We start from the raw sequence: 17,711 nt of genomic DNA, 5'->3' as shown, positions 1-17,711 counted from the left end.
GCAAATGCACAAAATTGTTACAATGTGTGTCCGGCGGTCCCGAAGACGCAGACATACACCGTACCATAACAACGCAAGGAGACACAGACACACGTGGGGTGAGTGCTCGGATGCTTCTGGAAACAACGGGTATTGTTCATACCGGTGCGTCCCAAGTGCAGCCCTGACTGCCGTAAGGTGTTGACTGCTAGCCCCGAGGTAGCCACTAAAGAACAACTAAGAACTTACAGGAAGAGAAAGAGAAAGGGAACTAAGTATGTTTTATGTATTTATTTGAGGGAGAGCAAGAGCGAGAGTGCGTATGAGCAAGGAGGAGGGGCAGAGACAGAGGGAGAAGCAGGCTTCCCGCTGAGCAGGGGCCCAACGTGGGGCTCGATCTCAGGAGGGATCGTGACCCGAGCTGAAGGCGGACGCGCCACTGACGGAGCCCCCCGTGCGCCCCGAGATGGTACATTTTAAAAATCAACTAAATACAAAGACAGTAATGAAGGAGCTGAGCAACAACAACAAACATCGAAGACTGAGAACAAGTAAGTGGTAGACGTCAATCCAGAAGAGAACGGGGTGGTCTTACAAGCATCGGACAAAATAGAATATAATTTAAAAACGGTCACAAGAATCTAAGGAAGACATTTATATTAATCTTGGAAGTCCAGTCTGTCAAGGAAATGGAAAAATTACAGCCATATAAACACTGAACAGCAGAACCCCCAAAACAGAGGGCCCCAAACCCAGCAGAACGGAGGAGAGACACGGACAGCCCCGCGACAGTGGCTGCACGGGGGTTCCCCATTTCCATAGGGACCGAGCAACCAGACGGCGATGTGTGAAGGACGGCGAGCGCGGTGCGCTGGAAGGAGGCGGCGCCCGCAGACGCCCACAGGACACCCCCACACCCGCCAAACCAACGTCTCAAGTGCGCACGGAACCTCCGCAGGGACAGAGCCCCGGTCTCACCGGACAGTAAGCCCCGTAAGCTTAGAAAGACCGGGACAACACGGGTCTCCCCCACCTGCAGTGGAAGGGAGCAGCGGAAAGCGCCACACGCGCGCACGTTAAAGCCGCGCTCTGAAACGACCGAGGACCCAAAAGACAAGTCACCAGGGAAGTTGTAAAAATACTCGAAGACTAGAAAAACGGTTACAGGATGCGACAAAGGCCTTGTGGGTGAGAGTCGGATCTATAAATGCCTACTGCATAGAAGAGACCCGTAACCTAACTTCACACCTTCAGGAACAAGAAAAAAAGAACAAACTAAACCCAAAGCCAGCAGCGGTGAGGAGAGGCGAGGGCATCCGTGAGGGGCGGCCCACCGCCAGGGGCGCGTCGCACCCGCACGGGTCCCACCAGCGCTGCAGGAGACGCGTCCCTGCACGTGGCCACCGCTCCACCACCCCAGCAGAGGAAGGGAGGCCGCCCCAGCAGTAGCTCAGCCCATGGGGGCCCCTACACTTCCAGCTCCTGTTTACTCCAACGGACTCTGAGTTCTCAACAGCCCCTCCAACCCCTCCTTTCCCCCATGGAAAGGCCGCCTCTGCTTTGTTCCCGGATTTGCCTTTATTCCAGAATAAAGCCATTTTTGCTGGTAAAGTAACTGTTAGTTTTATTTTTAACACTGGAGATAAATAAAATGAAAAATAGAAAGAGAACCAACAAAACAAGTTGGTTGGATAATTCTTTATATAGGCTGAGAAAAAACAAGACTCAAATTACCAAAATTGGAAGTGAGGGGCGCCTGGGTGGCTCAGTGGGTTAAGCTTCTGCCTTCGGCTCAGGTCATGATCCCAGGGTCCTGGGATCGAGCCCCGCATGGGGCTCTCTGCTCAGCAGGGAGCCTGCTTCTCCCTCTCTCTCTGCCTGCCTCTCTGCCTGCTTGTGATCTCTGTCTGTCAAATGAATAAAATCTTTAAAGAAACAAAATTGGAAGTGAATAAGAAAACATTACTGGATCTTACAGAAATACAAAAAGATAAGAAAATACAATCAAAAATTAAATGCAACCATATTAGAAATCCTATGAAATGGACACATTCCTAGAAACACACAAATTACTGAATCTGACCCAAGAAGCAACAGAAAATCCAAACATGCCCTATAATAAGAGACTCAATGAGTAATCAACAACATCCCACAAAAGGAAAGCCCAGGACCAGATGGCTTTGTGGGTAAACCCTATCAATGTTAAAGAATTAGCACCAATCCACCCCAACCTCTCCCAAACAAAAGGAAGGGACACCCTAGGACTCATTCTGTGAGGCCACCATAACCCTGACAACAAAGTCAGACAAAGACATCACCAGGGGAAAAAATGATAAATCAGTATCTTAAGAATACAGACGCAAATATTCTCAAGAAAATACTAGGAAATAGAATCCAGCAACATATTAAAATAATTAGGGGCGCCTGGGTGGCTCAGCGGGTTAAAGCCTCTGCCTTCGGCTCAGGTCATGATCCCAGGGTCCTGGGATCAGGTCCTGCTTCGGGCTCCCTGCTCTGAGGGAAGCCTGCTTCTCCCTCTCCCACGCCCCCTGCTTGTGTTCCCTCTCTCACTGTCAAATAAATAAATAAATTATTTTTAAAAAAATTAGACATCATGATCATGTGGGATTTATCCGAGGAATACAAGGATGGCTCAACGTACAAAAATCAATTAATGCGATATACCACATTAATAGAAGAAAGGGAAAAATTCAAAATCATTTCATTTCATGATAAAAACATCGAAATTAGAAATGGAAAGAAAATAACTCATAATGATACTGGAAAAACCCAAAGCTAGTATCACCCTCGTGGTGTAACAGAAAGCTCTCCTTCTAAAATCAGGAACAAGACAAGGCTGCCCATTTTCACCACTTCCGTTAAATCCTACTCGAAGTCCCAGCTGGAGCAATTAGGCAGAAAAAGAAATAAAAGTATCTGTAATTGTAGGTAACATATGATATGTAGAAAATCCTTAAGAACTCCACAAACACACACAACATCAGAGATACTAACGACATTCGAGAGGGCCTGGGTAGCTCCGTTAAACATCTGACTCTTGGTTTCGGCTCAGGTCTTGAACTCGGGTCACAAGTTCGGGCCCTGCACTCCGCTCCACGCTGGCATGGAGCCTCCTTAAGAAAACGAGAAGTTCAGCAACACCGTAACGTACAAGGTCGGTGCCCTAAAGATCACTATTTCTACATGCCAGCCCTGAGCAGTCCGGAAAGGGAACTCAAAACTTCACACACAAGAGCATCAACAAGAATAAAATACGTTGGAAATAAATTCGCTCAGGGAAGTGCACGACGCGCGCCCCCAAGCCGGAGAACTTTCGGGGAGAAATCGAAGCTCCGGGTCCGCGGAGAGGCTCTTCTGTGCTCACGGCCGGCGCTTCCGAACGCGCCCTCCGCGCTTCGGTTCAACGCTGGCCCCGCCGACGCCTCAGCCTTTCGGGCAAACCCAGAAAAAGTGACCGTCAAGTTCCCACGGACTCGCCGGGGACCCCCAGGAGCGCGGCCCGTCGTGGCAGAGACGCAGCGGCAGGACTCGCGGGGCAGCTGCGGCCCTCGAGAGCCTGCGGCGCAGCGGCGCGGGGGGCTTGGCCGGGGAAGCGGCTGCCTCCGGCTCAGGTCCGGGGTCCCGGGGTCCCGGGTCGAGCCCCGCGGCCGGCTGTCTGCTCCGCGGGGACCGGGCTCCCCTCCCCCGCCGGCCTCTCTGCCGACTCGATGTCCGTGTGTCTGATAAATCGGGTCTCGCAGCGCGCGTGCGGCCCGAGAACAGACGCACAGGCCGGCCTGCGACCCGGACACCGCGCGGCCGGAGTCACCGCAGCGGCGAGCACGACTCAGCGGAGAGGACGCGGCTCTCAAGCCCTGGTCGCGACCGTGCGAGTGTCCACGGGCGAAACAACGAGGCCAGACGCCCGCGACAACGAACTGGAGCCGGACCAACCCCGAGTCCCGGCACCGACGTCCTGAAGCGCTCGGCGCAGGCCGGAGCGGACGGCCGCGGTGTCGGTCCCGGCTGGCGACAGGACTGCGGGGGGACGTCGAGCCCGGGACAGCGGCGCTCGTGCGCGCCGACGGCCGCGCGCATCCGTGCGGGGCAGGCCGGGGCCCCGCGCGCAGAGCGGCCAGGACCGGCCGGGACGGCGCAGGGAGCGCAGCGGCTCTTCCGCGGACCCGCCGGCCACTCGCTCGGAGACGGGCCGCGCCGGGAGCCGCCGGGGGCCGGACGCCGCTACCCGCGGGCCTGGGACGGCGGCGACGCCACGGGCTCCCGGACGCTCCCGCGCGCCCTCATCCCGCCGCGCGCGCCCGCAGGGTCCGGGGCACACCCCGCCGTGGGGAGCGCTCGGCCCGGTCCGCTCGCGGAGCCCAACGCGTCCCCGAGCCCCGGCGTCCCGCGAACGTCGTCAACAGCCCGCGCGTCCCCGCAGCCGTAGCCCCGCGCCGACCGCCCGCGCCGCTCACCTCAGGCCTGCGGAGGCAGACCCCGGCCGGTCCCGCGCCGCGCACCGCTGCGGCCACATTCCAGCTCCCGGGGGCAGCGGCTCCCCCCGCCAGCAGCACCGTCCGGCCGCCGCGCGCTCCTGAGCGCCCCGACAGCCCCGCCGGCCACGCCTCCGCGCGAGGACGCCGCGCCCGCCACGCCTCCGACCACGCCCCTGGGCCCGAGTGCCCCCTCCTGCCTGCCACGCCTCCGGCCACACCCCACCGGCCCCTCCCTTCGGCCACGCCCCCGCACGAAGGCCCGTCGACTGTGTCCCCGCACGCGGACGCCCCGCCCCCATGCCTCAGACCACGCCCCCGCACGCGCCCCTCCTGTTGACCACGCCCCTGCACGAGGACGCCCTGCCGGCCACGCCCCCGACCCGCCCCCCGCACGCGCGCCCCGTCGGCCACGCCCTTCGGCCACGCCCCCGAGCGAGGACGCCCCGCCGGCCACGCCCCATGGCCCCTCCCGGCCTCCACTTGCCGCCGCCGCGCCTCCGCAATCCCCGCGGCGGGGGCGAGGGCGCGGCGCCCCTCCCGGTTCCCGCTCCCAGGCCCCGCCCCTTCCTCCCTAGGTCCCGGGGCCCCGCGCGGCCGAGCGCAGAGTCGCTGATGGAGGCGGAGGCGCGGGCTCTGCGCGCGGCCGGGGGCTTCGGCCGGGCCCGGCGCCTGCTGGCCGCCGCCTCGTGGCTGCCGTGCGTGGCGCTGGGGCTGGCGCTGGGCTCGGGTCCGCTGCTCACCGCGCTGCCGCCGCACCACTGCCGGCCGGACCCCGCGCTGCTGCCCCCCGCGCTGCGCGCCCTCCGCGGGCCCGCGCTGCTGGACGCCAGCGTGCCCCGCCTGGGCCCGGCGCGCGCCCCGAGCCCCTGCCTGCTGCTGCGCTACCCCGAGCCCGCGGCCCGCGCCCGCCCCAACAGCACGCGGCCCTGCACGCGCGGCTGGCACTACGCGCTGCCCGCCGCCGGCCTGCTGCGCAGCCCGGTCACCGAGGTGCGGCCCCGGCCCGCGGCGCCCCGCCTCCCCCTCCCCCCTTCCCGCCCCGCCCTGCCCGCACCTTCTCCGTCCCCCTGTCTCCTGCCCGCGGCCTGCTGGGGCTGTTCGCGGGGTTCCTAGTTGGGGTAGACGGTGCCACAGGGGCCCCGGAAGGCAGGGGCCAGGCCTACTGGCGGCACCTGCTGCCCGAAGCGTGCCAGTGTGGGCGGGCGGCCTGGAGGAAGAGGCGTTCGGTGGACGGTAGGAGCGCAGAGCGGCCAGGGGGTCCGCGGTGCGTGGCGCTGCGGGGCCAACGAAAGGAGCGAGCTGTGGCTTGGGGCCGTGTAGGTGTCGAAACTGAGTCCCCGAGACAGGAGGCTTTGAATCCTGGCGGCCCGCAGCGCAGCAAGCCTTCCCCGCTCCGCACCCGCAGGGGCCAGCTGGACGGGGCGGGGGGGGGGGGGGGCACTTCAGGGGTCTCTGGGAAGAGATGGGGAGGGGGCGGCTGGGACCTCCCAGGTCCCTCTCCCTCGCCTCCGTCCCTTGGGCTGGGACCTGCCCAGCTGGGCTTCCCTCCCGGCCTCTGTCCCACTGCCCTAACTCTGTTCCTGGGAGGATTGGCCCCAGTGCGGAAACTGGGACAGGGTTGCCACATCCCTGCCTGGAGTCCTGAAACCGCCCGGGCTTCTCCTCCTCCGCCCGCTGTGTTCCCGTCGCACCTGCCCTTCTGTTGGGACACAGACCAGTCCGCGCCCCACCAGCTTCCGTGAATGTTTGGTTTTTAAACTAGAAACTCGGATGTAGTGTGACTCAAAGTGGTATGTTAGGTCTGGGGACCAGGCGTGGACACCTGGGAGGAGAGGCGGGGAAGGGTGAGACTGAGGTCAAGGGCCCTTGCCAGGAAAAGTGGGTGAGCCCAGCCCTCCAGCCTGTTCCCGGAGTCACTCTTGAGATGAGCAGGTCAGGGGGGAAGTGAGGGCGAGGGCCTCGGCCCCGCGGTGGGAAGCTCAGACCCATGAAGAGTCCCCTGAGGCTGCAGAGAGGTGAGTGGAACCCGCCCAGAGAAAAACAACAGACGTGGGGCTCCAGGTGGGTGTCCCGAGGACCCCTGTCCTTGCCCTCTGGGGCTTCAGACCAGGAATTGTTCAGATCTCAGCGGAGAACTACCAGAGTCAGGAGGGTGTGCTTTGTGACCTTGAGCAAGTCACTCGCCTGCTCTGTGCCTCAGTTTCCCCCATCTCCAGAGAGGAGTTGGAGCCGTTGGCAGCCTGACCCTCCGGGAACTCCAGCACGGGGGAGGGTGGGCCTGGCCAGCCCACAGGTGACTGGTGTTCCCCGTAGTGGAACCTCGTGTGTGAGGACGGCTGGAAGGTGCCCCTGGAGCAGATGAGCCACTGCCTGGGCTGGCTGCTGGGCTGTGTCCTCCTTGGTGCAGGCTGTGACCGGTGAGGAGCTGGCCTTTTCCTCTACCCTAGCTGTCCTCCCCTCATGCCCTGGAGGGTCTAGCTAGGTCCCCAAGCCGTCTGACCCTCAGCCACATGTGTTCCCTGCCATGCCCCAGGTATGGACGTCGGGCTGTGTTTGTGGCCTCCCTGGTGCTGGCCACAGGCCTGGGGGCCAGTGAGGCCCTGGCCGCCAGCTTTCCTGCCCTGGTGGCTCTGAGGCTGCTTCATGGGGGGTCCTTGGCGGGCTTTGGCCTGGCCCTGTACGTGGCTCGTGAGTACCGTGGGGTGCTTCTGGGGGGCACCCCCTCGGGCAAGGCCGGCCACTCAGCTGCAGGGCCAAGTCCGGGGGCTGGGGAGGGCCCTCCGACACCCCCACTGAGGGCCCTTCTTGTGAAGGCGGGAGGGGCGCCGTCTGTTCTGTGAGCTCTGCTGGTGGTGGGAAGGGCTGGGGGCTGGAGGAGTCCACGACTGGTGCCCCTCGGCCCCGGACGGAGCAGCTGTCCCAGGACGCCTTGGTCTCAGGCTGTTTCTGCTCAGGTCTGGAGCTGTGTGACCCCCCTCACCGCCTGGCATTCTCCGTGGTGGGTGGCCTCTTCTCGGTGCTGGGCACCCTGCTGCTGCCCGGCCTGGCCCTGCTCGTGCAGGACTGGCGCCTTCTGCAGGGGCTGAGCGCCCTGGTCACGGGGCTCTTGCTCCTGTTCTGGGGGTAAGTGTCGGGGTAGATGGTTCCAGAAGAGCGGTAGAGACCATGTGTGTCATATCCCTCCATGCATGTGGGAATGGGACAATGACCCAGGAAGCCGTGGCATGACCCCTGGGTCCTGGGCAAGGGCGTTGGCCTTGGCCAACCCTCCAGAGAGGACTCGTGGGCAACCTCACCCGACCCTGCAGGTTCCCATGGCTGTTCCCGGAGTCTCCCCGCTGGCTGCTGGCCACGGGACAGCCAGCCCGAGCCGGGAAGATCCTGGGGCACTTTGCGGAAGCCGGGGGCGTGGACCCCGAGGACAGCTCGGAGGAGGAGAGCTCCCTGGCTATGGGTAACGCACCAGCCAGGAGAAGGGAGGTGTGGGAGAAGGGAGGAGAAGGGTCAGCCTCTCACGTGTGCCCTCTCCTGTCCCCGGAGGCACAGAACTGGATATGCTGGGTGCAGGGGGCCCCCAGCCCCAGTACCACTCCGTCCTGGAACTCCGGCACACCTGCGTCGCCTGGAGGAATGGACTCATCCTAGGCTTCAGTTCGTGAGGAGGAGAGGGCGTGGGCGGGCCAGCAGTCCCGGAGCATCCTCCCAGGCTGGGTCTTGGCCACCAGAGTCCCCAGGCCGGTAGTGCCTTAGCTCCGCCCTTCCTTCCTCCCTCCCAGGCTGATCTGTGGGGGCATCCGAGCCAGCTTCCTGCGCAGCCTGACCCCGAGGGAGCCCACCTTCTACCAGCCCTACTTCCTGGGCACTGGCCTGGAAGCAGGAGCCAGCGTGTTCCTGCTGCTGACGGGGGACCGCTGGGGACGACGCCCAGTCCTCTTGCTGGGCACCCTGGCCATGGGCTTGGCGTCCCTGCTGCTCCTAGCCGGGACCCAGTGTGAGTGTGCAGAGGCTGAGGGTCTGACTGCCATGGGGTGCTGGGATCGGCCCTCTCCTGGGCCCACGAGAGAGGCACAGGTGTTGGGGTGACGCTGTGCCGTTTACTCCACTCACATCCCCACCGTGTACCCAAACCAACACCCAAAGGATCCCATGGGAAGGGGCTCAGTATAAGGCTCTGGTTCAAGTAGGGGCGGCTGGGAAGTCCTGACACTGGCCACCCGGCACAGGGCACGCGTCATGGTGAAAGGCTGGGAGACCAGGCCCCGTGGGCAATGTGGGAGCCTTCTCCTCCTCCCCAGACCTACCAGAATGGACCCTGCTGTCCCTCTCTGCCCTGGGCCTCCTGGCCTCCCAGGCCGTGTCGGCTGTCAGCGCGCTCCTCGCCGCAGAGGTCCTCCCCACGGTGATCAGGTGCGGCTGCTCCCCCCCTTCCCAGACCGAGCCTGGCCCGGCCGACCCGCCGCTGCCCCGACTTCACACCCGCCCTTCCCCAGGGGCACAGGGGACCCTGGTCACAGAAGGGAGTGGAGCTGGCGGGCAGACTTGAGGCAGCCCCAGAGAGGACAGAATCCCAGGGGAACAGCCAGGTTCTCATTTCCTGATGAAAAGAACAAAACTTGTTCCAGGACGGGGAGGAGACCCTGTTCCACAAACACTTCTGAGTTTGGTTTTCCCGGGGCCCCCACACTGTGCCCCCTGCCCCGTCCCCCGGGTAGCCCCCCAATGCCACACACTCTCTCCCGCAGGGGGGCCGGGCTGGGCCTCGTGCTGGGGGCCGGCTTCCTGGGCCAGGCGGCCGCCCCCCTGGCCGACCTGCCGGGCCGGCGCGGCTTCTTCCTGCACCACGTGGTGTTCGCCTCCTTCGCGGTCCTGGCCCTGCTGCTTGTGCTGCTGCTGCCCGAGAGCCGCGGCCGCGCGCTGCCCGTGTCGCTGCGGGACGCCGACCGCCTGTGCCACGCCCCCCTCCGCCGCCCGGGCCCGGCCCGCCTGCCGCTGCTGCCGCCCATCCCCTGCCCGGTGGGGCAGCCGCTGGCCCAGGAGAACTGAGCGCAGCCCCCTCAGGCGGCTGTGACCCAGGGCGGAGCCCCCACCCCCTGGAGCCCCCGTTGCTCAGCACCCCCCCACCCCATGTGAAGGATAAAGGCGCCCCGTGGAGCTTGGTGTCCTCGCTGCTCCTTCCCGCGGCCCCGGGCCACCCGCTCCGAGCAGCTCACTCCCGCCAGCCCCACACCCTGGGGGACGGCCCTGTGTGGCAGACAGTTGGGGGGGGGCGGGCTGGACTCTGTGGGTCACTGCACGGCCCCCAATGGAGAGAAGAGCACGTTTTTAATTCTGGGGAGGGAGGGCTGCTTCCTTTCACACAAAGATGAGGCCCGCGTAAGTGGGGGCGACTGAGAACAGGGTTGTCTGGTTCTCCCCAGGGAGGGGCCCTCCTTTCCCATCTGATCCGGCGCTCCAGACTGTGGGGCCATGGACCAGGGGCCTCCCCAGGAGAAGCAGGCTGCCCGAGGGCCTCAGGGACAGAGCGGGGTGCCCTCTGCCCACCTCTGCAGCCGCAGTACCAGGCCCCTGAGGTCAGGCTGCCCGTCCTAGGAGGACGTCTGCCATCCCCATCCAGGCTGTGCCCTCAGCAGAGCAGCCACAGGTCTGATCAGAAAGTGCCTTTCCCCAGCCCTCGGTCTGGCCCTCACGGGGGTCCGTACAAGTCAGCCAGCCGGGCGAAGCGGGGACCCCAGGCCCAGAGGCAGCTGTAGTCTTGGTCCTCGTCCCCCAGGCTGGACAGGATGGAGCTCAGCGTCCCTGCCATAGAACCATCGCCCTCGTAGTCATAGATGAGAGCTGTGTCATAGGGCGGGACACTGGGGTCGCTGTCTGCCGCCTCCAAGCCCTGTGGAGAGGCCCCGAGTGCTCAGGATGCCTGCGCATCCCACCCCCGCAGGGGACCCTCCAGGTCAGGCAGCACAACGGAGCAAACTCGCCCCAGGCTTGGATGCTGAGAAGGGAGGGTCTCCGGAGTGAGGGGGGCAGAGGAGGTCTGGGGGCACAGACCTGAGCATGCAAGAGCGGGAGCACCACCAGGACCCCCCACGCAGGCTGAGAAGACACTTCCCTCTGCACGGCTGTCCTTCCTTGGGGCCAGGATCCCGAGACCCCTGACACCCCCCGCCCCTGTGGGACCACCTGCTTTTTCCTGTTAAAAGGTTCTGCAAACGGTTCTGTCCCCTCCATCTGCTCTGCTCCCCAGGCCACACCCCCTCCTGTGACCTGCCCCAGCGCTTGTCCTAAGCGCAGGTGTATGCCTGGGGGTCCCTCTGACCAGGGGTGCAGCACCTGCCCTTGTGTCCTTGGTGCCCCCAGCCGGGTTCCCGTGTTCTGCACACCTCCTGCAGGAACACCCTGACACCGTGCCCACAGAAACTACCGGGGTGCCTGGATTCAGGGACACCTGCACCCCCAGGCCTGGGATGCACCAATGTCTCTCTGCCAGGGCCCAGTGGCACGTGTCCCAGAGCAAGGCCTGGTCCACCCCCACCTGACCAGGCACACCACGACCCAGGGCAGGGCTGACCACTCCTCTTCCCACGGGGCTTCTGCAGCTGTGGTCCCCCCCATGTCTCAGCTTTGCATGGCTCTCAGATCCTCCCATGCTTCCCCAACGCTCAGCCGGGGTCCCCAGTGACCTCTGTCTCCACAGATGGCGCATGTACGGGGGGCCCTACAAGGGTCCACAGGGTACACACGTGTCTGGCGGTCCCCACCGCACGCGCATCAGTGGGGATGTGCGTGGCCCTGTGGCCCTGCTCCCCTCGCACACCTGTAGGGGCACCTACGTCATTGATGAAGTCGGCGATGTCGGCAGGGCTGGTGGGCAGCAGGCGGGGTGGCTGGGGGCGCACGCGGCTGAACGGAGTGTCTCGGCGCAGTGGCGGCCGTCCCAGGGGGTCATGCAGGGCAGCCAGCTCTGCAGGGTGGCGCAGCTGGTTGATATCATAGGCGTCCTGGGGACGAAGCGGGTGGAATGCAGCCCCGATCTATCACAGGGTGGGCTTTCTGTCCCAGACACCTTGCCGGGGGGGAGGGGTGCTGGGGGCGAAGGCCTAGGAGGACCTGCTGGCCAGCTGGGGGGACCTCCTCCTGGACCGTATGGGTGCCCCCACCGGCCCTCCAGGGACCCTTCCCACCACATCCCCCAACACCCTCTCTAACCTGGTCCTCTTCTCCACCTCCCTGTTCATCGTAGTTGAGAATGTTGTCCCGGAGGTCGTCCTGCAGCCCGTGCAGAAATCCCTTGTCCGCAGACGGCCGCCGGGACCGTGTGACGAGGGCCACCGGCAGGGCAAGCACTGAGGGGGCAGGAGGGAGAGCAAACGGGAGGAGATCAGGCTGAGGCTGGACTGGGCATTAGGGGTGGCCCAGGGGCAGCAGGCATCAGCACGCAGGCACTCACAGAGGAGCAGGACGATGCTGGCCAGCATGATGACCAGGGCGCCCAGGCTGACGCCCGCGCCCCCTGCGTGCCGGGCGGCAGCTCCTGGCAGGCAGACTCCGTCCTGGGCGCAGCGGCACACTGTCACGTTCAGGGGCTGCTCGCGCTGCTGGGGCGGCTGCCCTGAGTCCCGGAGCAGCAGGCTGAGGCGGTGCAGACCCTCCGGGACCTGGTGGCGCAGACGCAGGCGCGCGTGGCTCACTGTCGGGGACACCCAAGGTCAGCAGGGGCCTCTGGGCCAAGCCAGTCCCCACCCCAGCCCCGCCCTGTCCTTCCAGGGCCCCTCAGCACCCTCTGCTGCTGGGCGGGGATCCCGAGGCCCAGGCTCTCCGTTTCCCCATCTGCCCACTGGGAGGTGGAAACCAGCAGGACCACCGTGTGCGGTTCCCCCAGGCCTCAGGTCTGGACCCTCGGGATCGTGGTTGGGAGAGCTCACCATTAATCTGGATGAGGCTCCAGTTCCGGGTCAGCTCTGGGACCCGGGGACTCAGCTGAAAGTGGAAGGGGGCCCCGTGGGGGGGCAGGTCCTCATCCGTGGCCCCCAGGAGAAGGCCCGAGCCCTGCTCTGGCTTGCTGCACATGCGGCCGGATGGTGGGGACAGCTCAGGGGCGTGGTCATTGACCTCCAGGATCTCAACGGACAGGGTCCCCGTGGCCGTGCAGGGCACGGAGGCTGCAGGAGGGAGAGGCCTGGTGGGCTCCTGGCTCTGTCAGCGCTCACCGCCCGCCCTCCGAGTCCGCTCCGTGGAGGGCCAGCTCTGAGCCCCGGAGCAGGGGCAGGGATGCCCAGCCTGGGTCAGAGGGCCTGGGAGCCCAGGCACAGGCACGGCCCTCACCATCGTCACGAGCCAGGATAATGGCTCTGTACCAGCCGTCCTTGAGGAAAGGGGATGCGGGGCTGAGCACTCGCTGGGTCTGGACCCAGCCCGTAGCTCCGTCCACTTCCAGCCAGTCCTCTGGGTCGTAGTCCTTGGAGTAGCTAGTGGCCGAGAAGGGGACAGAGTGCCCTGAGCTTACACAGGACCCCAGGGCTGTGGTCTCACTTCAGCACACACTCAGACATGCAGCACACCCGCACACACACACACACACACGCCCCATGCGTGTGCCTCCCTCACACACACACACACAGACACACACTGTAAGCACACATGAGCCCCTCCGAAGCCGCTCCTCCAACAGCCCTGAGGCAGTGCTGTCTGTCCCCATTGACAGACAAGGAAACTGAGGCCCAAGGCCATGGCCACTGGGGGCCACAGCCAGGCTCAACACTGGAAAGCCATGGAGACGGATACACAGGACCCTGCTGGGGGGGAAATCCGGACTCTGAGACACTGACCCGGAGCGGCACCAGCGGGCCGGAACGGACAGGGCTGGCACTGGGACGGGCCAGAACAGCAGGGGCAGGTCGCAGCCCTGCCTCACGGGACAAGTTCACAGCAGCACGCACACACACACAGGCCGTGAAGCCCCACGGACCCTCAGGAACGCGCACAGACAGACGAGCCCTCTGCCCTCTGAGTGGGGTCGGCTGTGCTCCTGGTCCTGGCTGGGCAATGGACCAGGGGGCCCTGAGCTCCCTCTGCCTCACCCGGGGGCCCCCACCTGAGCCTCTGCGGCTGCTGGGTGTCAGGGTCTTGGGCAGAGAAGGTGGCCACGGGGGTTCCCGGGAGCGCCCCCTCAGGCAGGCTGGTCCGCAACGGGTTCTCCTGGAACACGGGCGCCTCGTTGACGTCCTGCACTTGCACGTGGATCCTGGCCTGGCCCCGCTGGGCCCTGGGGACCGCCGCCTGCAGGGGGGCCTCGTTCCGCACTGCCACAGTGAGGTCATACCGGTCACAGCGCTCGTAGTCCAGGGGCTGGGGTGGGGAACACAGAGCTGAAGTCGCTGATGGCTCTGGCCCCGCCAGAGGCAGCTACGAGCAAGGCGAGGCCCTCACAGGGGTCCTGCTGGCAACCCCCACCCCGTCTCTTCCCCACAGCCCCTTTCCCTCCTCCTCTTTAGCCCTGGGAAATAAAAATGATTTGGGACCAAAAGGTGTGAAGAATGATGTGACAAACAGTAAATGCTCGTCACTCTGAGTCCGCTCAGCGCCGCGTCATCGGCTGCCCGAGTTACGTGCTGGGGCGCTCCCCGGGGACACAGGCAACACGCGTCCGGAGACAGTGGAGAAGGGCTCTGGTGGCCGGGGTTAAGTTAACCTTTGCCAGCAGCTGGCTTTAAGTAAAGAGGGTCCTGGAGGACCCGAGCGGGCCTCCTCTGTGGCTCACAGCCGTCAGGAGCAGGCGGAGATCTTCCTGAGGAGAAAGGAGCTCCCGGCCTGCGGGCCCGCGCCCACCAAGCCCGGCCTGCGGCGGCACCGGAGCACACGCGCGTCTGTGTGCTGGGCTTCCGGCCGGCGCACCCAGGTGCGGTATGTGCTCGTGCACATCTCCACACCGGAACAGGCACGGTCCCCTAAATCCAGGAACAGCACACAGGCGGTGGGGGCACCCCTCCTTCTGGTCCCTGTGCCCTGGGGTCAGCGTGGCCTGAGCCTAGAGCCCTAGCGTTCCTGGCACCACAGCATTCTGCTCTCTCTGGAGGGTGCCCCAGACAGGGTCCCCGCGCTCAGGGCCAGCAGCAGACCCCAGCTGGGAGAGCCACGCACCACACTCACCTTCACCACGGACAGCACACCCTCATTAGTCTTGGGGTCTGTGCGGATAGTGAAGTGTCCATTGGGGTCGCCCTCCAGGATGGTGAACCTGGCCACCCAGTTGGGGGAGCCTGGCAGGTCCCTGTCCTCCACCTCGAGCCTCCCCACATCCACTCCGCTGACAGCCTCTGTGACCTCCATGAAGAACTGTGGGAGCCCAGCCCTCGTTACTGCCAGGGCTGTGGGGGGGCAGGGAGGTACTCCCGTGCGGGGATGCTCTCCCCCGGTCCCTCCCAGCCAAGTCTGTGGCCCACCCAGCCCTCCAGGGGTCCCCAAGAGCCCAACTCTGTGGGCGCAGCTGCATGCCAGGCACCCTGTGGTCTGCCTTCCCCTGGAGGGCAGGGCTGACTCCTCCCTCCCGCACAGCAAGGCTGGAGGGAAGGTTCCTTCCTGCTCCCCGAGGGCTGCGTCTCCCCAGGGCCTCTCTCCCAGCTCCGCCGACCGCGCTCGCGTGCTCACAGGAAGCGTCTCTGGCTGGGGTTTCTGCCTCAGCCACACAGGGCTCCTTCTCCGAAGCCTCCAACCTCCCATCTCTCGAAGTCCCGGGTCCCCGCCAGGAGCCCAAGGAGGGAAGGGCGGTCCCTAGCAGGGACGTGGACGGTGGCCCCACCTCGTCCCCGGTGAACCCGGGGGCATTGTCATTGATGTCCTCGAGGGTGATGATGGCTGAGGCTGTGGCAGTGAGGCCGTCTCCAGACATGTCCGCCACCTGCAGGGTCAGATTGTACACGGCGACCACCTGGGGGCATAGGACATGCAGTCAGGGGCCTGGGGGGGCAAGGAGCCCTCCCAGGAGAGCCTGTGGGCACCTGGAGCCCCCAGTGGCCCCCAGCGCCCCACCCTCCTCCCAAGCAAAACGAGCCAGCTGCTTTCCAGGTCTGACCACACCGCTGCTGACCCCACACTCCGCCCCAGCCTGGGAGGGGCGAGACACCAGTTACCAAGTTGGACAAGATCCACAGGGCACCTGCTACCTGCTGGAGGCTGAAGAGCACCAGCAAGCTGGGTCCCTGCCCTGGGGAGCCAAGTCCAGAGGCAGAGAGAGAGAAAGACCCCTAAGACGACCTAAGGCTGTGAGGGACCAGACGGCTGTGCGGGCGGCCATGGGGAAACCAAGGAGGGCTTCCCGGAGGTGTCAGAGCCGCACAGAAGGCCGCGGCAAGGGGTCCCGGGGGGCCCCCAAGAGGGAGGCTATACAAGAGTGGCTACGGCCCCAGAGCGCGACCGGTCCCTGTGTGGCCCCTCGCAGGGCTCTACCCGAGGCTGGGAAGCCCGGAGGCTTTGTCGGCAGCGAGGCAGGAGAGGCTTTCAGCAGAACACAGCCTGAGGACTTGTCAGGGCTGGCGCGGCTCAGACGGCCTTCCAGAGCCTCCCTGGAGTGGACCCTACAACCAGCCAGGGGAAGAGGTGTCCCAGCTGAGCGTGTGCTCTGAGCCCCTGGGAATGTCTGCAGGCAACGGGGGTCCCCTCTGCGGCGGCTGGGGCAGCTGGGGCGGGCAGGGCTGGGGCAGGGCCCCATTGCAAGTGAGCTGCCCTCGTCAGGCTCAGACGGCTAACAAGGTGGGCAAAGAGAGGTCGGGGGCCCTAGCTGCCCCAGCCTCCGGCATCCGTGGCGGCACCCTGGGGTCTCACCTCACGGTCCAGACCCACTTGCACGGTGCGTATGTCCCCCGTGAGCTCATCGATGCTGAACACCTGGGGACCGCCCTGCTCTAGGATGGAGTAGCGCAGGGCTGCGTTGTCGGTTTCCGGGTCGTCAGCATCTGTGGCCTCGGCCCTGGTCACATAGGTGCCTGGGAAGGACAGGGACGTACAGCGGTGATGCACACGGGCCAGCCCGGCCCCCAGGATGTGTCCCGACACTTCCCTGTGGCCCACCATGCCAGGTCCAGCCCCCCATTCGGCCTGCACAAACTTGAACACTCAGGCCTTGGAAGCAGGGCTGTGTGACCCACATGTTTAACCAAGAGCTGACACCAGTGTCCCCCAGACACGGACACAGCCCAGGAGGGGGCGAGAGCCCCAGGTCAGATGGGGGGAGCCAGCTGGAAACCCTGAGGCCGGCCCCAAGGAGACAGAGGCCATGGGAACTCATGACTAACAAAGGTAGAGAGACACGTATGTACAGGTGTGAGTGGCACACACAGCACACACATGCGCACGCAACACACACATGCGCACATCTGTGTACAAGAAAGCACCTCTCCCAGCTCTGCCAGCCAGAAGGGCCAACGGGAGCCAATCTTGTGAGCCTCCTGCTGGCCAAACGTGGGACAATTTGGGCATCAGAGTGATGTTTGTAACGAATCATAACCCACTGAATGAATCAGACTCTGAAAGTCCAGAGAAATTAAACAAAACAAAACAAAACAAAACACATAACATACAAAGGCACATGCATATACAGGGATGAAGTGCTCCCATAGACCAGAGAGCCCACTGACAAAGGGAGGAGAGACACCGGAGGAGGGAACCAGGGTCTCCCAGCCTGAGGACAAGAGCCACCAGCAGATGCCAACACTGCTGCGGGAAGCTTAAGGAGTAACAGGATACCTGCCCAGTTTCAGAGTATCTTACAAAAGATACCTATTAATTACAAAGGGAAAAAAATAAAAATCACAGTGGAGAAGCCTGGCAGACGCGTCCTTACGAGGCAGATCAAAGTCAACGTCTCCAGGAAGGGGACGTGTGTGCCTCCTGATACAATGCACAAAGGAGAAGGCAGCATCGCCCCAGTGCAAATCCCGAATCCAGCTACACAAACCCACACTTTGACAAAACCACGGTCTTCAAAGTAATAGCATAAGTGCTTCACAATGTCAGTGTCAGGACCTGGGAAACTACAAAATGCTACGGAAAGAAACTGAAGACGACACAAGGAAATGGAAACACATCCCACGTTCATGCACTGGGAGACTTTAAATACATCTCTAAGTTTTTATGTGTGTATATGAGCCACGTATGTTACATTGTACGTATGTGCATACGAGCCACATATATATTGTACGTATGTGCATACGAGCCACGTATGATACATTGTACGTATGTGTATAG

General features: G+C 63.8%; 2 protein-coding genes across 2 annotated transcripts in view; one reads left to right on the top strand and one right to left on the bottom strand.

Annotated features, from left to right (window-relative positions):
• The first annotated feature begins 5,087 nt into the window (after nucleotides 1–5,087).
• Nucleotides 5,088–9,518, top strand: LOC111152798 (solute carrier family 22 member 31). Its single transcript, XM_022511440.1, is given in 9 exon segments — nucleotides 5,088–5,409; nucleotides 6,769–6,892; nucleotides 7,009–7,163; nucleotides 7,430–7,598; nucleotides 7,784–7,929; nucleotides 8,016–8,130; nucleotides 8,252–8,466; nucleotides 8,771–8,882; nucleotides 9,218–9,518. Coding segments are annotated over 9 exon segments (1,659 nt in total).
• Nucleotides 9,519–10,158: 640 nt separating this feature from the next.
• LOC111152999 (cadherin 15) overlaps nucleotides 10,159–17,711 on the bottom strand; it is a 19,316-nt gene continuing 11,763 nt past the window's right edge. Inside the window, exons 5-14 of the mRNA XM_022511797.1 lie at nucleotides 16,290–16,450; nucleotides 15,268–15,396; nucleotides 14,619–14,804; nucleotides 13,564–13,817; nucleotides 12,795–12,937; nucleotides 12,395–12,631; nucleotides 11,920–12,159; nucleotides 11,679–11,815; nucleotides 11,303–11,470; nucleotides 10,159–10,359 (exon numbers count right to left, since the gene is read on the bottom strand). Coding sequence (XP_022367505.1) covers nucleotides 10,159–10,359; nucleotides 11,303–11,470; nucleotides 11,679–11,815; nucleotides 11,920–12,159; nucleotides 12,395–12,631; nucleotides 12,795–12,937; nucleotides 13,564–13,817; nucleotides 14,619–14,804; nucleotides 15,268–15,396; nucleotides 16,290–16,450 — 1,856 coding nt within the window. The remainder of the gene's footprint in view (nucleotides 10,360–11,302; nucleotides 11,471–11,678; nucleotides 11,816–11,919; nucleotides 12,160–12,394; nucleotides 12,632–12,794; nucleotides 12,938–13,563; nucleotides 13,818–14,618; nucleotides 14,805–15,267; nucleotides 15,397–16,289; nucleotides 16,451–17,711) is intronic.

The sequence above is a fragment of the Enhydra lutris genome, unplaced genomic scaffold (assembly GCF_002288905.1).
Source record: "Enhydra lutris kenyoni isolate GAN:26980312 unplaced genomic scaffold, ASM228890v2 scaffoldscaffold30, whole genome shotgun sequence".
NCBI lineage: Eukaryota > Metazoa > Chordata > Mammalia > Carnivora > Mustelidae > Enhydra > Enhydra lutris.
Note: the sequence above shows the minus strand (reverse complement) of the source record. Positions and strands in the feature narration are given on the sequence as shown.